The 12,869-nt window shown below is 36.7% G+C and overlaps 1 protein-coding gene across 1 annotated transcript; it reads right to left on the bottom strand.

Moving 5' to 3' along the window:
- Positions 1-2,990: 2,990 nt before the first annotated feature.
- Positions 2,991-12,761, bottom strand: LOC311271802 (serotriflin-like). The gene is made up of 8 exons (XM_084377663.1): positions 12,699-12,761; positions 5,871-5,981; positions 5,476-5,576; positions 5,223-5,313; positions 4,130-4,272; positions 3,918-4,012; positions 3,350-3,432; positions 2,991-3,151 (listed from the first exon to the last, which is right to left on the bottom strand). Exons 1-8 carry the CDS (start codon positions 12,721-12,723, stop codon positions 3,024-3,026), a joined length of 777 nt encoding a protein of 258 aa, XP_084233789.1. The 5' UTR covers positions 12,724-12,761; the 3' UTR covers positions 2,991-3,023.
- Between the last annotated feature and the right edge of the window lie 108 nt (positions 12,762-12,869).

Below are 12,869 nucleotides of genomic sequence, written 5' to 3'. Positions count from 1 at the left end.
ACTGGAAGGGAACCTTAGAGGGCACTTTATCATATCTAATGTACCATATGGGTGTTTAAAGGGCACTTTCGCTTTATTTTTTCTAACATGGGGGCATCATTGTGTTCTGCATAGTTGATTCACACTCACTTTTTAAGTACTTCAAGTGATTGGTCATAACTACTTGGATTATAACAGACTACAAACAGAAACTAGAACACTTCCGATAGCAAAATCTTTTTCTTTGCACACAGATTGATAATTGATAATAATAATTGATAATATTGATTTAAAAAATGACTACAAAGAGACACTGTGTCCCTTTCAGTTTTGGTCTGCTCCCATAAAGGAAGGGTGGGGGGCCTTTAACATGTCTGTGTCCAGGGGCCTTTTGTCTCGTGATACATGTACGTTAATGAACAAGCACTTGAATGTTTGAACAAATACAGCAACACTTTCTCATTGGTCCTGGTGCAGGGCACCTCTCACAAGCAGTTCTCCAGGCAGTTTAAAAAACATTTGTCTGTGCAATTAGACAAATTCAGGTCAAATAGCTTGAAGTCAATGCTGGAAGCGGAAAGAAAGCTCTTAATCCCCTTGTTCACATAAAAAACATTTACATCTGCACAGTGTACACATTACAGTGTATACAGTACATTGATAGAATAGTTGGCTCTGCAGGCGGTGTTTGTCCAAACAGGAATCGTGCCAAAGTAAATTTATTTTTCTGTATTTATTGCTGTGCCGGTCAAATAGCTCGAAGTCAGTGCTTGAAGTGAAAAAATGTAGTGCTGTTGCTCACATAGAGCTGACTTTATCATTACAACGTGAATCTAGAACATATTTTATGTTCTTCTTCTGTTTGAGGGGTGGAAGTACCAAAAAACCTATTAAAAATGTAAAAAAAAGGTGATGAATGTTCATGCGAATTGAAAAATGATATGATTATATTATAATTATCAAGTGATTTGATTTTAATTTGAAGCCGACAGTCATGATATGATGAAAAATGTACAACGCAAAAATGCCATTTGTCAATTAAGCAAAGTGACCCCAAGGGTGGAAGTACTGAAGCAAGAAATACTTGACAAAATTGAAGTGATGAAAATGCTGAAGAATTCATAATAAAAGTGATTAAATTAATGTGAATTTTAAAACAGTGATAAACTGTCTTTGACACACTTGACTTGATACACTTTTGTATATTTCGAACAGTGTTGCTGTGATAATCAGCTGGGATGTTACTTTCCAACATTCATTGCTCAATTCAATTCAAAAAGCTTTATTGGCATAAAAGTTTCAAACATTATTTTGCCACAACAATAGGGGTACACATATTTGTAGAATACACAGAAAAACATTAATATAAAACTATCTACATGTATTTCTAATTTAAAGTTTGTGTGTGTGTATGTGTGTGTGTAGATGGTGTTTTATGTTGTATCCCTCAGTTTGTTACATGCAGCACACACTGTGCTAGTAGAATCTTAAGCTTTTGATTGTCATCAAATGTGAATATTGGTATAAATCATTCAGTTTTTTTCTCATATCATTATATTTTTCACTTTTAAGGGGAAGTTCATCTCTGTCTCTACCTCACCTGTCCTGTAGTGACCACAGACTCATTCCTCTGTCCGTAGCCAGGACTTGTATCTCTCAACACCTACAGTAACTGAACAGCAAGCTTTTTTTTGTTACTTCCACCCAAAATGTCAATCGAAAACCACGCCCACTGACTAACTGATCAAGAATCAATAACTTGCACACCTTGCCTCTTCGTGAGAGAATGAATCCTACAGAGATCCAGTGCACACGTACACAGGTATTTCTTAAAACTAAGCTTTTTCTATGTGTTTTGGCCCTCCGAACACACGTAAACAGCATTTCAGGTCACTGTAGACGGTAACACAGTCTGTCCTGATCCTGTCATTTCTGTCTCCTTTGATTGTGTTTTCTGGGGTTTTGTGGTGTCTTCTTAGTTTGCTGTTTCGCTCCTGTGTTCCTGTGTTTCCCCCCTGAACACACCAACACATCTGCTTCGTTAGCCCTGCCCCCAGTGTTTTCCCCAGCCTATCAGCTCCCTTCCTGTTCTCCTGTTTCTTCATCTCCTCAGCCAGCTTCTTGTTATCGGAAGGTCGCTTGTTCGATGCCCCTGGTCTGCATGTTGAAGTGTCCTTGGGCAAGATACTCAACCCCAAACTGCTCCTGATGTGCTGGTCTGCACCTTGCATGGCAGCCACCGCCATCAGTGTTTGAATTACTGTAAGTCGCTTTGGACAAAAGCGTCTGCTAAATGTAAATCAGAGCAACACTGTTTGAAATAAAATGTCAATCAAGTTTATAAAATCAATTGACTGTTTCTCTCTCTGTTTTTGAATTCATGTTCATTTCATCATCATCTTTTAATATTATCTAATAAGGCTGACTGCCCACGATCATTGTCCACTGCATCTTCTGACTATCCAACCTGACCAGCTGGAGAGCCCCAAGGAGAAAAGGAAGAGATCCAGGATGGGAGCAATGCTAATCTGGCTTGGACTTATGGCTGCCCCTGACTACTGTCTGGCCGCAGAGAACTGAACTTTCCGCCACAACATTGCCATCTTCTTGCTGCTGTTTACATCCACCTCTACGCAAATTTGAAAAATGCACTACATGTTTAAATACTGTGTATATAAATGTTGTACATACTATGTCTGTGTAGCATGATGGAGTTACCACCTTGTATTTTGTTACGTAATTCTATGTTGCATAATGACAAAAGAAATCTACTTCTTGGCACATAGTTGTGAAATCCAGCTTGTCAAGTGTGTTCTCCTCCCTCCTTATGAGTTGACACCTGTACAGTCAAAGGGTACCTGGCTCTGCAGGTAGTGTTTGTCTAGAGAGGAACAGTGTGAGAATACATTTCCTTTTCACTCTGTGCTGATAACTGAGCAGGTCAAATAGCTCTGACTATTAAAAAAGAGGAACACAAGCTTTAATGCTGAGTATGTTTATTGAAACTGACTGAAGAGTCAGGGCCGATGCGGACATGCGGGCATTTAAATGATCTCGTTGGTGCACTTGCAGGAGGCCTTGCACCAATTGGCCACGTCGCTGTTGCTGCAGCCCCACTGCTGCTTTAGCTCTGGACAGTTACTGTACTTATCAGCATATTTACACGGGTTGGCTGGAGGAAAAAGAAAATGAGAAAATTAAGGGATGCATAAATAAAAAAACACTTAGAAAACATTAAAACAAAAATAACTATAACACTTTTAGAAAGTGTAACAACGTGACTGTAGATCTCATAAGGTGTAACTCAAAGTCCAATAAACCATTCTCATACAAAGTAATTAAGTCTTTCAGTGTTGTATGTGCCACTTACTGCACAGTTTGTTATCGCAGGCACTGCGGCAGTCACCGCAGGTGGGTCCTGACTCGTAGGGGCGAGCCAACTGGTAGTTTCCACTGCAATTTTGTTCAAAGCATCAAATAACAAACATCAGCAGCATAAATGTTTGGCACAGCCCAAACATGTCTGATTTTATCTGAGAAGGCAAAATGCTTTTAAATTACTACTTAAAGGTGCAATACATAACACTTGTCAAATTCATATTCAGATACTCAGTATAACGCTACAGTAACCGCTAACTGCTACCAAGTGTAGCTGCCATCAGCTAGTTTGCTCAATTAGCCAAGCAGCTGGCAGTTTGAACTGCTAGAGTTTGGGTGCTAACGGCATTATCACAGAGGCTTCAGAGTGAGACAGGGCTAGTGGGTTGGCATGTTCACTTCAGTGTACATCTTTTGCAACACAATACATAACGTCAGAACTGTTGTTAACATTCTGTTGTTGATTTTAGTGATGTTTTGAAATTTTTCAACCAGAATTCTTACATATTGCACCTTTAATTACCACACACCAATGTAATTGTGTTCTGTAGGCTACTCACGGTGGGCAGTAGTGGCAGACGTAGAAGTACTCGTATTGAGCGTTGGGACAGTGGGCAAGAGCGCAGCCAACTTGGTTGGACCTGTACCAGACAACCTGAGCAGAGAACAGCAGATTAAATAGATTTAATTTATTTCAGTTTTCAGCAAATGATGGACAAGGTGTATGCAAGTTAGTCAGAGTAACATGTGTTAAACTGTTACGGAAGTGCACCTGTGTGTAGTGTCCGACCACCCCTCCATTGATAGATCCGACTCCGTAACGAAAGTCCTTCACCTCGTCGTACCAGGACTGGATCGCGTTGCTCCAGGTGTTCTTAAAGCTGGACATGTACAGATTCTCTCCACAGCCGCTAGCTACAGTTACAGAGGGAAGAGAGATACTTAAGAGAGCCCTCTTAAACGGGCAGTTCACCCCAAAATCAAAATACTAGATTGATACTAGATTGTTGTCCTGTGTCTAGATGTAGTTGCCCAGTGTTTGAGAGATCAGCTGTAGAAGTGTCTACCTTCTCTCGAATATAATGGAGCTACACAATTATTATACATGTTTTCTGTGAATTGATCTGCAAGTTGTAAAGTTAGAGTTACAATAGTTTGCAACTAAGGCCGCCTGTAAAGACGGACAACTAAGTAGATGAGTCTCTGTGTTTGGTGTGATGACGTTAAATGTCCCGGACAACCTCTGTGGTCTCATTTAGCCACTTGTGAGCAACCGCCGTTTGTAAGACACATAAGCGCTTTATAATTAAATTGTGGGACATTTAATGATGCATTATAAATATCTTAAGCCTGTGGTAATCATAGACCTTATTTCAGGCATTTAACCGAAAACCAGTTGAAAAACCCATTGATTTTGAGACAAGGGAACCTGATGTGCAAAAATGCTATCTAATATCCAGTTTCAGGACTCATTACACCAGCACTCTATTGTATATAAATTAGTAAGATTAGCAGACTTTTGGTAATAGGAGGGAACAAACTTTTGCTTTCTCATGATAACGGGTTAACTTATCTCATTATCATTAAGTGGTGGCATATTTCCATAAGTATCAGTCTGGTAATTGCTCATACAAATACATTTGTATTTGATTAAACCCAGCTAGATTAGAGAAATTACACAATAAACTGACACATGAAACTACTCTTTAAAACCTGCCATGATTTTATTTACATTGCATATGTGTTTACTACAAGGACTAATGTTTCCCTGACCTTTTTCTGCCATTAAATACCATTAATAAAGTGGATACAGAGCCTTAAAATAACTTTTAACATAAAACAAAGAGGTGTTATAATGAACTTACAGCTGATCTCTCTGGAGCTGGCAGGACTGTGGTTCATGGAGCAGGTGTTGGCCCATTTCTGAGCATTGGCTGCAGCCTCCTTGTTCCAGCTCTGTGGGGAGCAGAGGAGAGAGGAGCCATTACACATGTAGCAACTACAGTACATACACCAGAAAATCTCCAAGTGCTGTGTCTGGAAAATCAGTTTCTTTAACTGATATGCTGCACGAGGGAGAACTTGCAAAATCAATCTAGATCCTGTGAGATATGTTACCATTTCCAACATGTTGCTAGCAGTAGGCTGAACACCTCTTCTCAGGGTATTATGCTTGTTCACAATCTCAGTCTTATCGGAGGAAGAGACCAGGACGGTGCCTAAATAAATAAAAATAAGACCAAGGAAAAGAAATGAATGAGTGAATGAAAGTGAATGAAAACCCTAAATCTTAGTGGAGATTATGTATGAATAATAATTCCAAACACTCACCCTTCAGGTACGGATTTCAGAGATGAGAGAGAAAATAATTCAGTTAATTTATTGCTTATTAGTATAAAGACAAAAAATACGTAATAAATATTTAATAAATAATAAAATAAATATGTTTTAAGATAACAAAACTACAAATATAGACACCATTTAATTCCTATTTGAGAGGATATTTCATCTACTTACTGCAAAGGGCTCCATATCCTCCGCCAAGGTGCCAGGCACCTGGAGAGCAGCAAAAAGGCCCAAGGCACAGAGGAAGCTCAAAGTGTACATGGTGATGATGTCGACGACTACCAACCTCAGAGAGCCACAGGTGTGATTTATATACAAGGGACCAGACAGACACGTGATACATGAACACACAAACTCAAGGGCATCCTATCTTTCATAGTGATGATAGGGTTTTGTCAACGTGGCACCTGTGCAGGGAAGGTTCCTCCTATAGTGGTTAGTGCCACTGCACCTGTGAAATGTTCTGGGTGATGTATGGGAAGCTGTAGGTTCATGTTTACATTGTACATATCTGTTTTTCAACTCTGACAAAGGGGCATGTAATATTTTCTGTACATTCTCCTTGTGTGGCAAGGTTATAATAAGAGGCTGTGCAATATCAAACGGAACATGGTATCTAAATTAAACTTTGATAATTAAAAGGTTAAACTAAGATTAGGAGCATTGATAAGATTTGAAAACACTACTTGCTCTCCGGTGTTTGACAGCTTATGAGATCTTTTTGGACACAGCAGGCCTGTATGTTCAAATCTTTTCACATGCTGCTGTAAAATACATGATATCTGGGTGGTCAATTTCACAAATAAGGGAAAAATAATCATTATAATCAGAATTGTGGTGGCAGACTTAATTACTTAAATAAATAACTGCATAGATTGTTTTATCATAATATATTTACCCAAAGATAAAAGATAACATTTATTATCTTGATGTCCAGTCCATTCAACTTTAACTTTATAGTCCTCAAGGGAAAATGTGTTTGGCCGCCAGGTGAAACTCAGAACATATGCATTGTTTTACATGAAACATAATAAAATACATAAACATATCATAAAAAGATTGTGAAATATCCTGATTGTATATCTGTGCTTAGGAGAAATCGACATTGCAGTGACCTTCTAATTTTGACCTTTAATGGCGTTATGTTCTGGTATCGTACACATGATGTGACTTTATTTTGGCGCGTACGGACTATTTGTGGAACTTACTCAAGTGCAATATGCTCAGCTGTCGTCATAAAAATTTGATTTTACTTCTAAAACATGTGAAGTATGTGAGTTTATTCCTTTGTTGTAGATTAAACTACCCAAAAGTACATGCAATTAAAGCTGAAATTATTTGTCAGCTGAAAGAAAATGAATAACCAGCTATTTTGATAGACATTAAGCCACTTTTTTAAATGTAAAAATGCCAAATATTTCATTATTCTAGCTTCTAAAATGTGAATGTCTACTGGTGTTTTCCCAGCCTCTTAAAGAAGCCCTCTCTGGATACTTCTGTTTTAAGTAATTGTAGTCCAATCTTGAAGCTGACATTTTCAATTGGTTTCTTTATCGAATTTTTGTAAAATTTCCCTTGTCCCTCAGACATCACGCTCCAGGTGGCAAGCTCAACTATGGTACTGCTGTGCTGTGGTTAGGAAAGGCCTAAACTAGTTATAAATTATCAACACATATCTTGGACACATTTCTTAAAACCCTCCCTTGGCGTCAATTTGACCCCATTCAATGTTTAACATCTCTAAATTAATGGTTGACATCATTTTTTTTGCTTCATATTTAATGACTTATACTTTTTCATTGTCCTGTACACATATTTGTCCCATCGGTGCTCCTTGGGGTCAATTTGACCCCGGGCTGTTTTAACTGTATAAAACAAATAACAAGTATAAATATTTCACACACATTAGTTCTGGTTGTTTAGGATGACATTAAGGTCACTATAATATTTAAAAGTTTGTCTCTGAAATATGTAGTCAACCACACACACACACACACACACACACACACACACACACACAAACCTGGCAACCCCCACAGGAACCACACCTGTTAGCAATTCTCACAAACAATCACAACATTGTTTCAAAAGTATATAGAACTACCTGACTGCACCTGTAGTAGTGCGAGAACAACTGACATTTGGTTCCCACGAGGACAGTGATAGTTCAAGGGATGAGCAAACATGTAATGTTTATGCTGTTCATATTCTGTCAAGGTCATTTGAGTGACTGTATCTTTGTGTTCTATCTCACACATACATATTTGCATATATAGCACTTACAGTAGCATACGACTTGTATGTTTTTGTAAAAAAAAAAAGAACTGATGGTGATGATGATGATGTTCAATTTTGCAAAAATATTTAGAAATGTTTGAAATTGTATTTGTTGTTCCTGAGGTCAAATTCACCCTGTACGTAATACATGCTACTGTCCTTGATAATGGCAATTGCTTTCATTCCAAATATTATAAATAAGACAAAATGGTACTTACAAATAATATACTTACTTTAAAACACACAAAAAAATATCCCTCAATCAAATTTTAGGTAAATCGGTAAGATATTTTGTTTTTTGCGTATATTTCTGAAGCCACGTTACAGGTATTCTGGATTTAAAAGAAGGTGTTGTGGGTGCTGTGTTTAATTTAAAATACTATTTAGGTAGTCAACAAATACACACAGAGTACCTGACATATAAACTTGAGTAACAACTTTTGATTATGATAATTTTCTGGATGTTTTAAATTGAACCCAAGGATAAACGGTGTTGGTAAAATGTGAGGGTAACAGGAGGCTTAAAGCTTGGAAATGAAACACACAAGATGTAATCAACAGTAATGTTAGCTCGGAAGTGGTTGAATGCTAATGTTAGCTAATGAGTTATTAAATATGTAGTTTGACCTCAAAATATGGCCAAATTCCCCTCCAGATTTTCATTGTCCAATAATTTTCAGTTTCTACCGATCAGTTTATCAGGAACTGGTAAGTGATAAAAAAAAAAAACTGCAACACACCAGTATAACATTATCCCAGCACTGAAGCTTTGCACACTGAGCACGACGCGAAAAATGGTCACCATGGGAATAGGGTCAATTTACTGTCAGAAAAACTGTGTTGGCATCAGTGATGTGGCTCTGCATGGGCTAAACTCTTATCTGTCAGATATCTGGGAGATGCTTCCTCCACTCTTGCTGCTCTCATTTGTGGAGTCCCCCAGGGGTCTATTCTGGGTCCCCTAACTTACCATGTTCTATGTCTATGTATGTCTTTTCAAAGGTGCTCTATGTAATAATATGAAGCATTTAACATGTATTAATCACTTTTTTACCGGCCATATATGAACACGGTCGCCCCAGGATGGAAAACATCACCTCCGAGAAGATGTAAGGAATACAGTACTGAGGCAGTTTTCTTGCTAGATTTGGATCTTCAGCAAGGACTGCTTACCAAGCAAACAGCAGCTACATTTAGCAGCAGTATAGCACTTAATTTAGCAACAAAGCTACCGGTATCTGTCTACCAGGAAACTCCATAGATCACCTCGATAATGCAACTGGCCTCTGTCATTCTCAGAGGCCGCATACGGCCCTGGTCCCGAGGTGTTCATTGAGAAACTGCTGGTTATCAGTTTGTTAGCAGGTATTTTAGTAACAAGTTAAGCAATCTGTCGAGAGTTTCTCAAGGTGGAGAAGCCCAAGGGCAACAGAGGGAAAACCATTTTCTCCATAAGACATGACCAAGTATCACCAAAAATTAGTGAATAAAATTTAGTAATCTGTGAGGTCTGGTCCAAAGCTTCAAACTCTTCTTGCAACATTCTTTTTATACATCCATGGCAGCGTCATAAATTATAGAAGCGTTTATTGGACATCAACATTTTTAATGATTTTCTAAGAACTCTGAAAAGCATTTAAAAGTACCTTCAAATTGGCTTTTTTGCATCTACTGGGCCTGATACAGGTGTGTAGGTGAGATATGGAGCAAGACATAGGTGGAAAAAGCAAGAAATTAGAAAGCTACTATTAGTTTGGAAATGGAGTCTGCTAACGTTAACAAATGCTCGGCTTCTAACATAAGAAGTCCCACATAGTTCCTTTAGAGCCTGTTACCACTTATGTTTTCTGTATTATGTCCTGTGTCACTAAAATTAAGAATTGGAAGTACAAAAATGCCCTGCAGTTGAATGACCTGACTGAAGTGGTGCAGTCCTGTGTTTTAATCTTACTTTAATCAAAATCAGGTCATTAATTTCCTATTCAAATCTAGAAAAGGTTATCCATGTTTATATCTCCTCCAGAATTGGCAATTAAAATGCACTTTACTCTTATCAGTAGATACAATATCAAAGGACTGCAACTAATACTAAACACTGCTGCCAGGCTTTTAACACACACCGGAAGAATCAAACACATCACACAAAACATCGCTGCCCTCTACTGGTTCCCTGTGAGGTCTAGTATTGATTTTTCTTTTTGTTTTAAAGCCTTTAATGGTCAGGCTCCTGTCTGTAAACTTTAATCTGTAGAGTAACGAGCACATTACATATTTATTTATAACAATTAAAGTACTACCTGTGAAGAACAAATCCATTTCGATCAAAGCATGAGGTTACAGCAGAGCTTTTCCTTAGTTTTCCTTTTTTTAATCATCAGTCACGCAGGATCATAAGAACCTATATTTATCTCGTGTATGTATTTTTTTTCCACTCCACTACAGAGACAAATATTGTACTTTTTACTCCGCTACATTGCTTTTACACATGTTTTTACAGCATTGAGTAAAGATTATGTGTTAAAAACTTACTTGTAATAGTAAAAGTGAAAGTCAACCATATGAATAAAATAAAAGTAATAAAAGTCTAAAGTATCTAATATTGATTGAATGTACTTAGATATCAAAGGTAGAAGTAAAGTAAAATTATACATATATTTACCTGCATGTAAGCATATATTGTACAGAATGGGTCAACAGGTGATCAGATCAGATCCGGTATTCAACATTTTTCTTTTTATTTGGAGTAGGTTTTGTTTTTGTTTTTTTAACCGATTGCCATATTACATGTGCTACTCTGGCTCTGATGCAGCATGCAATCTACAAAGTCACTTTAACTAAAAATAAAATAAATTAAATGGGGTAAAAGAACAATATTTGACTCCAGAATGTAGTGGAGTGGAAGTATAAACAGGCCTGCGGAGAAGTGGAATACATGTAATGGGATTACATAATTAGGATACAAAAAAAGGTAAGGTAGTCCAGTAAAGTTACAGACATAATGATTTAATTAGATTACATTCAGTAAAAAAGGGGATTAATAACAGGATTACAATTTTAAAATCAATATAGCCTATAGTCTGTAACCATGCACATGTGCACAAATGTCAACACTCAACGACATCACTCTGGTCTTGAGTGAAACCAAATATACTTACTATTAAGATTGAATAAAAGTATTTTTATTGATATTTCTCTAGTTTTTATTTGCACGTGTTTGGTAGTGAGGTTATTCAAGAGTGATGGAAAGTAATCAAGCTACATTACTTTACTTTGGTACTTGGATTACATTACTGACAACATTTTTTAATAGGTAATTAGTAACTGTATTGGAATTAATATCAAAAGTACAAGTAAAATTATTCATATATTTACATTTATGTATAAGTGTACAATGGGTTGAATGACTATTAGATATTTATCATTTTTCTTATCATTTTCATCAGTGGGGTTATTTAATGACTGCCGATAAAATATATGAACTTAAAAATTATACATATACAGTATGTATGGGTCAGGGTTGGGAGGATTACTTTAAAAAATGTATTCTGATGCAGTTTCTTATAAACTGTTACAAAATGTAGTCAATAATGTAATCTAAGTATCACAATATTAAAGCAATGTAATTTGATTACTTTCCATTACTTTTAGATTACCTCAATACCAAACATATGCAAATAAAGACAAGAGACAATTAATCTTAATATGGTTTTATTAAGGATCAGAGTGATATTGTGTGAGACTCATGAAGTGATGTAATGTGTGCACATAAAAGACTAGTATATCATTCTTTATTTTAAAATTGTAATCCCCCTTTTTACTGAATTTATCTGTGATCTGATAATATCTTTTTTTCTGCAGCTTGACCAGAATACAGTTACCTTTTTTTGTATCCTAATTACGTAATCCCATTCCATCTATTCTGTTAGTCCCCAAGCCTGTGTATTGTCTACCAATGATCAGATCAGTATTTTTTTCTTTTTTATCCGACTGCCAAAAAACTACAGTTATCAAATAAATTAGAAGTAGAATATTTGACTACAAAATGTAGTGGAGTGGAAGTATATCGTAGCAGAGAATGGAAATACTTAAGTAAAGTACAAGTACCTCCATGACTAATTTATTGTTCCATTAGAGCTACTTTAAGAAAAAAAATGTTTTCAGTATAATTATTTAATACAACATACACTACTCAAAATGAGTTAGGGATATTGGGATGTGGGTGCATATATGCATAAATCAAATGTGTCCAAAAATATTCACAAAACACAAAATAAAGATTCAGATGTATATATATAAAACAGGATGCAAGGAGTGCTGCTTGTTTGTGGAAAATGGTGCCCCTCTGGTGGAGACGGATTGAAAAGGCTCTAACAAAGAAGATGTCTCTTGATATGTACACTGAAAGCTACCCAATACCCAGGTTTGAACGGGGGGCTAGACTTTTCTCCTTTTTTATAACTCCTTTTTTTCTCCCAAGGCATCTGAGGCCTTAAAAGTCTGAAAAAGTTATTCTAGGCATTTAAGAAGTGACTAATTGATGTTTTTCTGAGTGTAATAAAATAATTAAAAGTTTGAAGAGTTTGTGTATGTAAATTTTTCTATTACCTTGCTTACTGTTTGGGATTTTTTTCTGCTTAACATGCTTAGTCTTTTGATTTTAACTACCTAATTATGTGACTACCAACCTGCTCATACTGACGATGTGACAGTCTACCCACCAGCATAGTTTTCCAGACCAATCATGTTACTGCTCACCCATCTTCATTGATCATGCGGCTGACTGTCTAGACTAGGGATGCACAATATTTATCAGACAGATCAATTATTGGCCCAATAATGGAAAAATTTACATCATCGGTTATAGATAAAGAAATTATAGCCGATAATAC

Source organism: Pagrus pagrus (assembly GCF_965226575.1).
Source record: "Pagrus pagrus genome assembly, chromosome: 16".
NCBI classification, from domain to species: domain Eukaryota; kingdom Metazoa; phylum Chordata; class Actinopteri; order Spariformes; family Sparidae; genus Pagrus; species Pagrus pagrus.
The sequence above is the reverse complement of the archived record's forward strand: the minus strand, read 5'-3'. Positions and strand labels throughout refer to the sequence as shown.

Coding starts and splice junctions, on each gene's coding strand:
- LOC311271802 (XM_084377663.1), bottom strand. CDS start 12,723: ATGATTGGTCTGGAAAACTATGCTG. Junction 5,577..5,870: donor TATGGAGCCCTTTGCAGTAA/GTAGATGAAATA, acceptor TTATTTATTTAG/GCACCGTCCTGGTCTCTTCC. Junction 3,152..3,349: donor CTGCGATAACAAACTGTGCA/GTAAGTGGCACA, acceptor TTTTTCCTCCAG/CCAACCCGTGTAAATATGCT.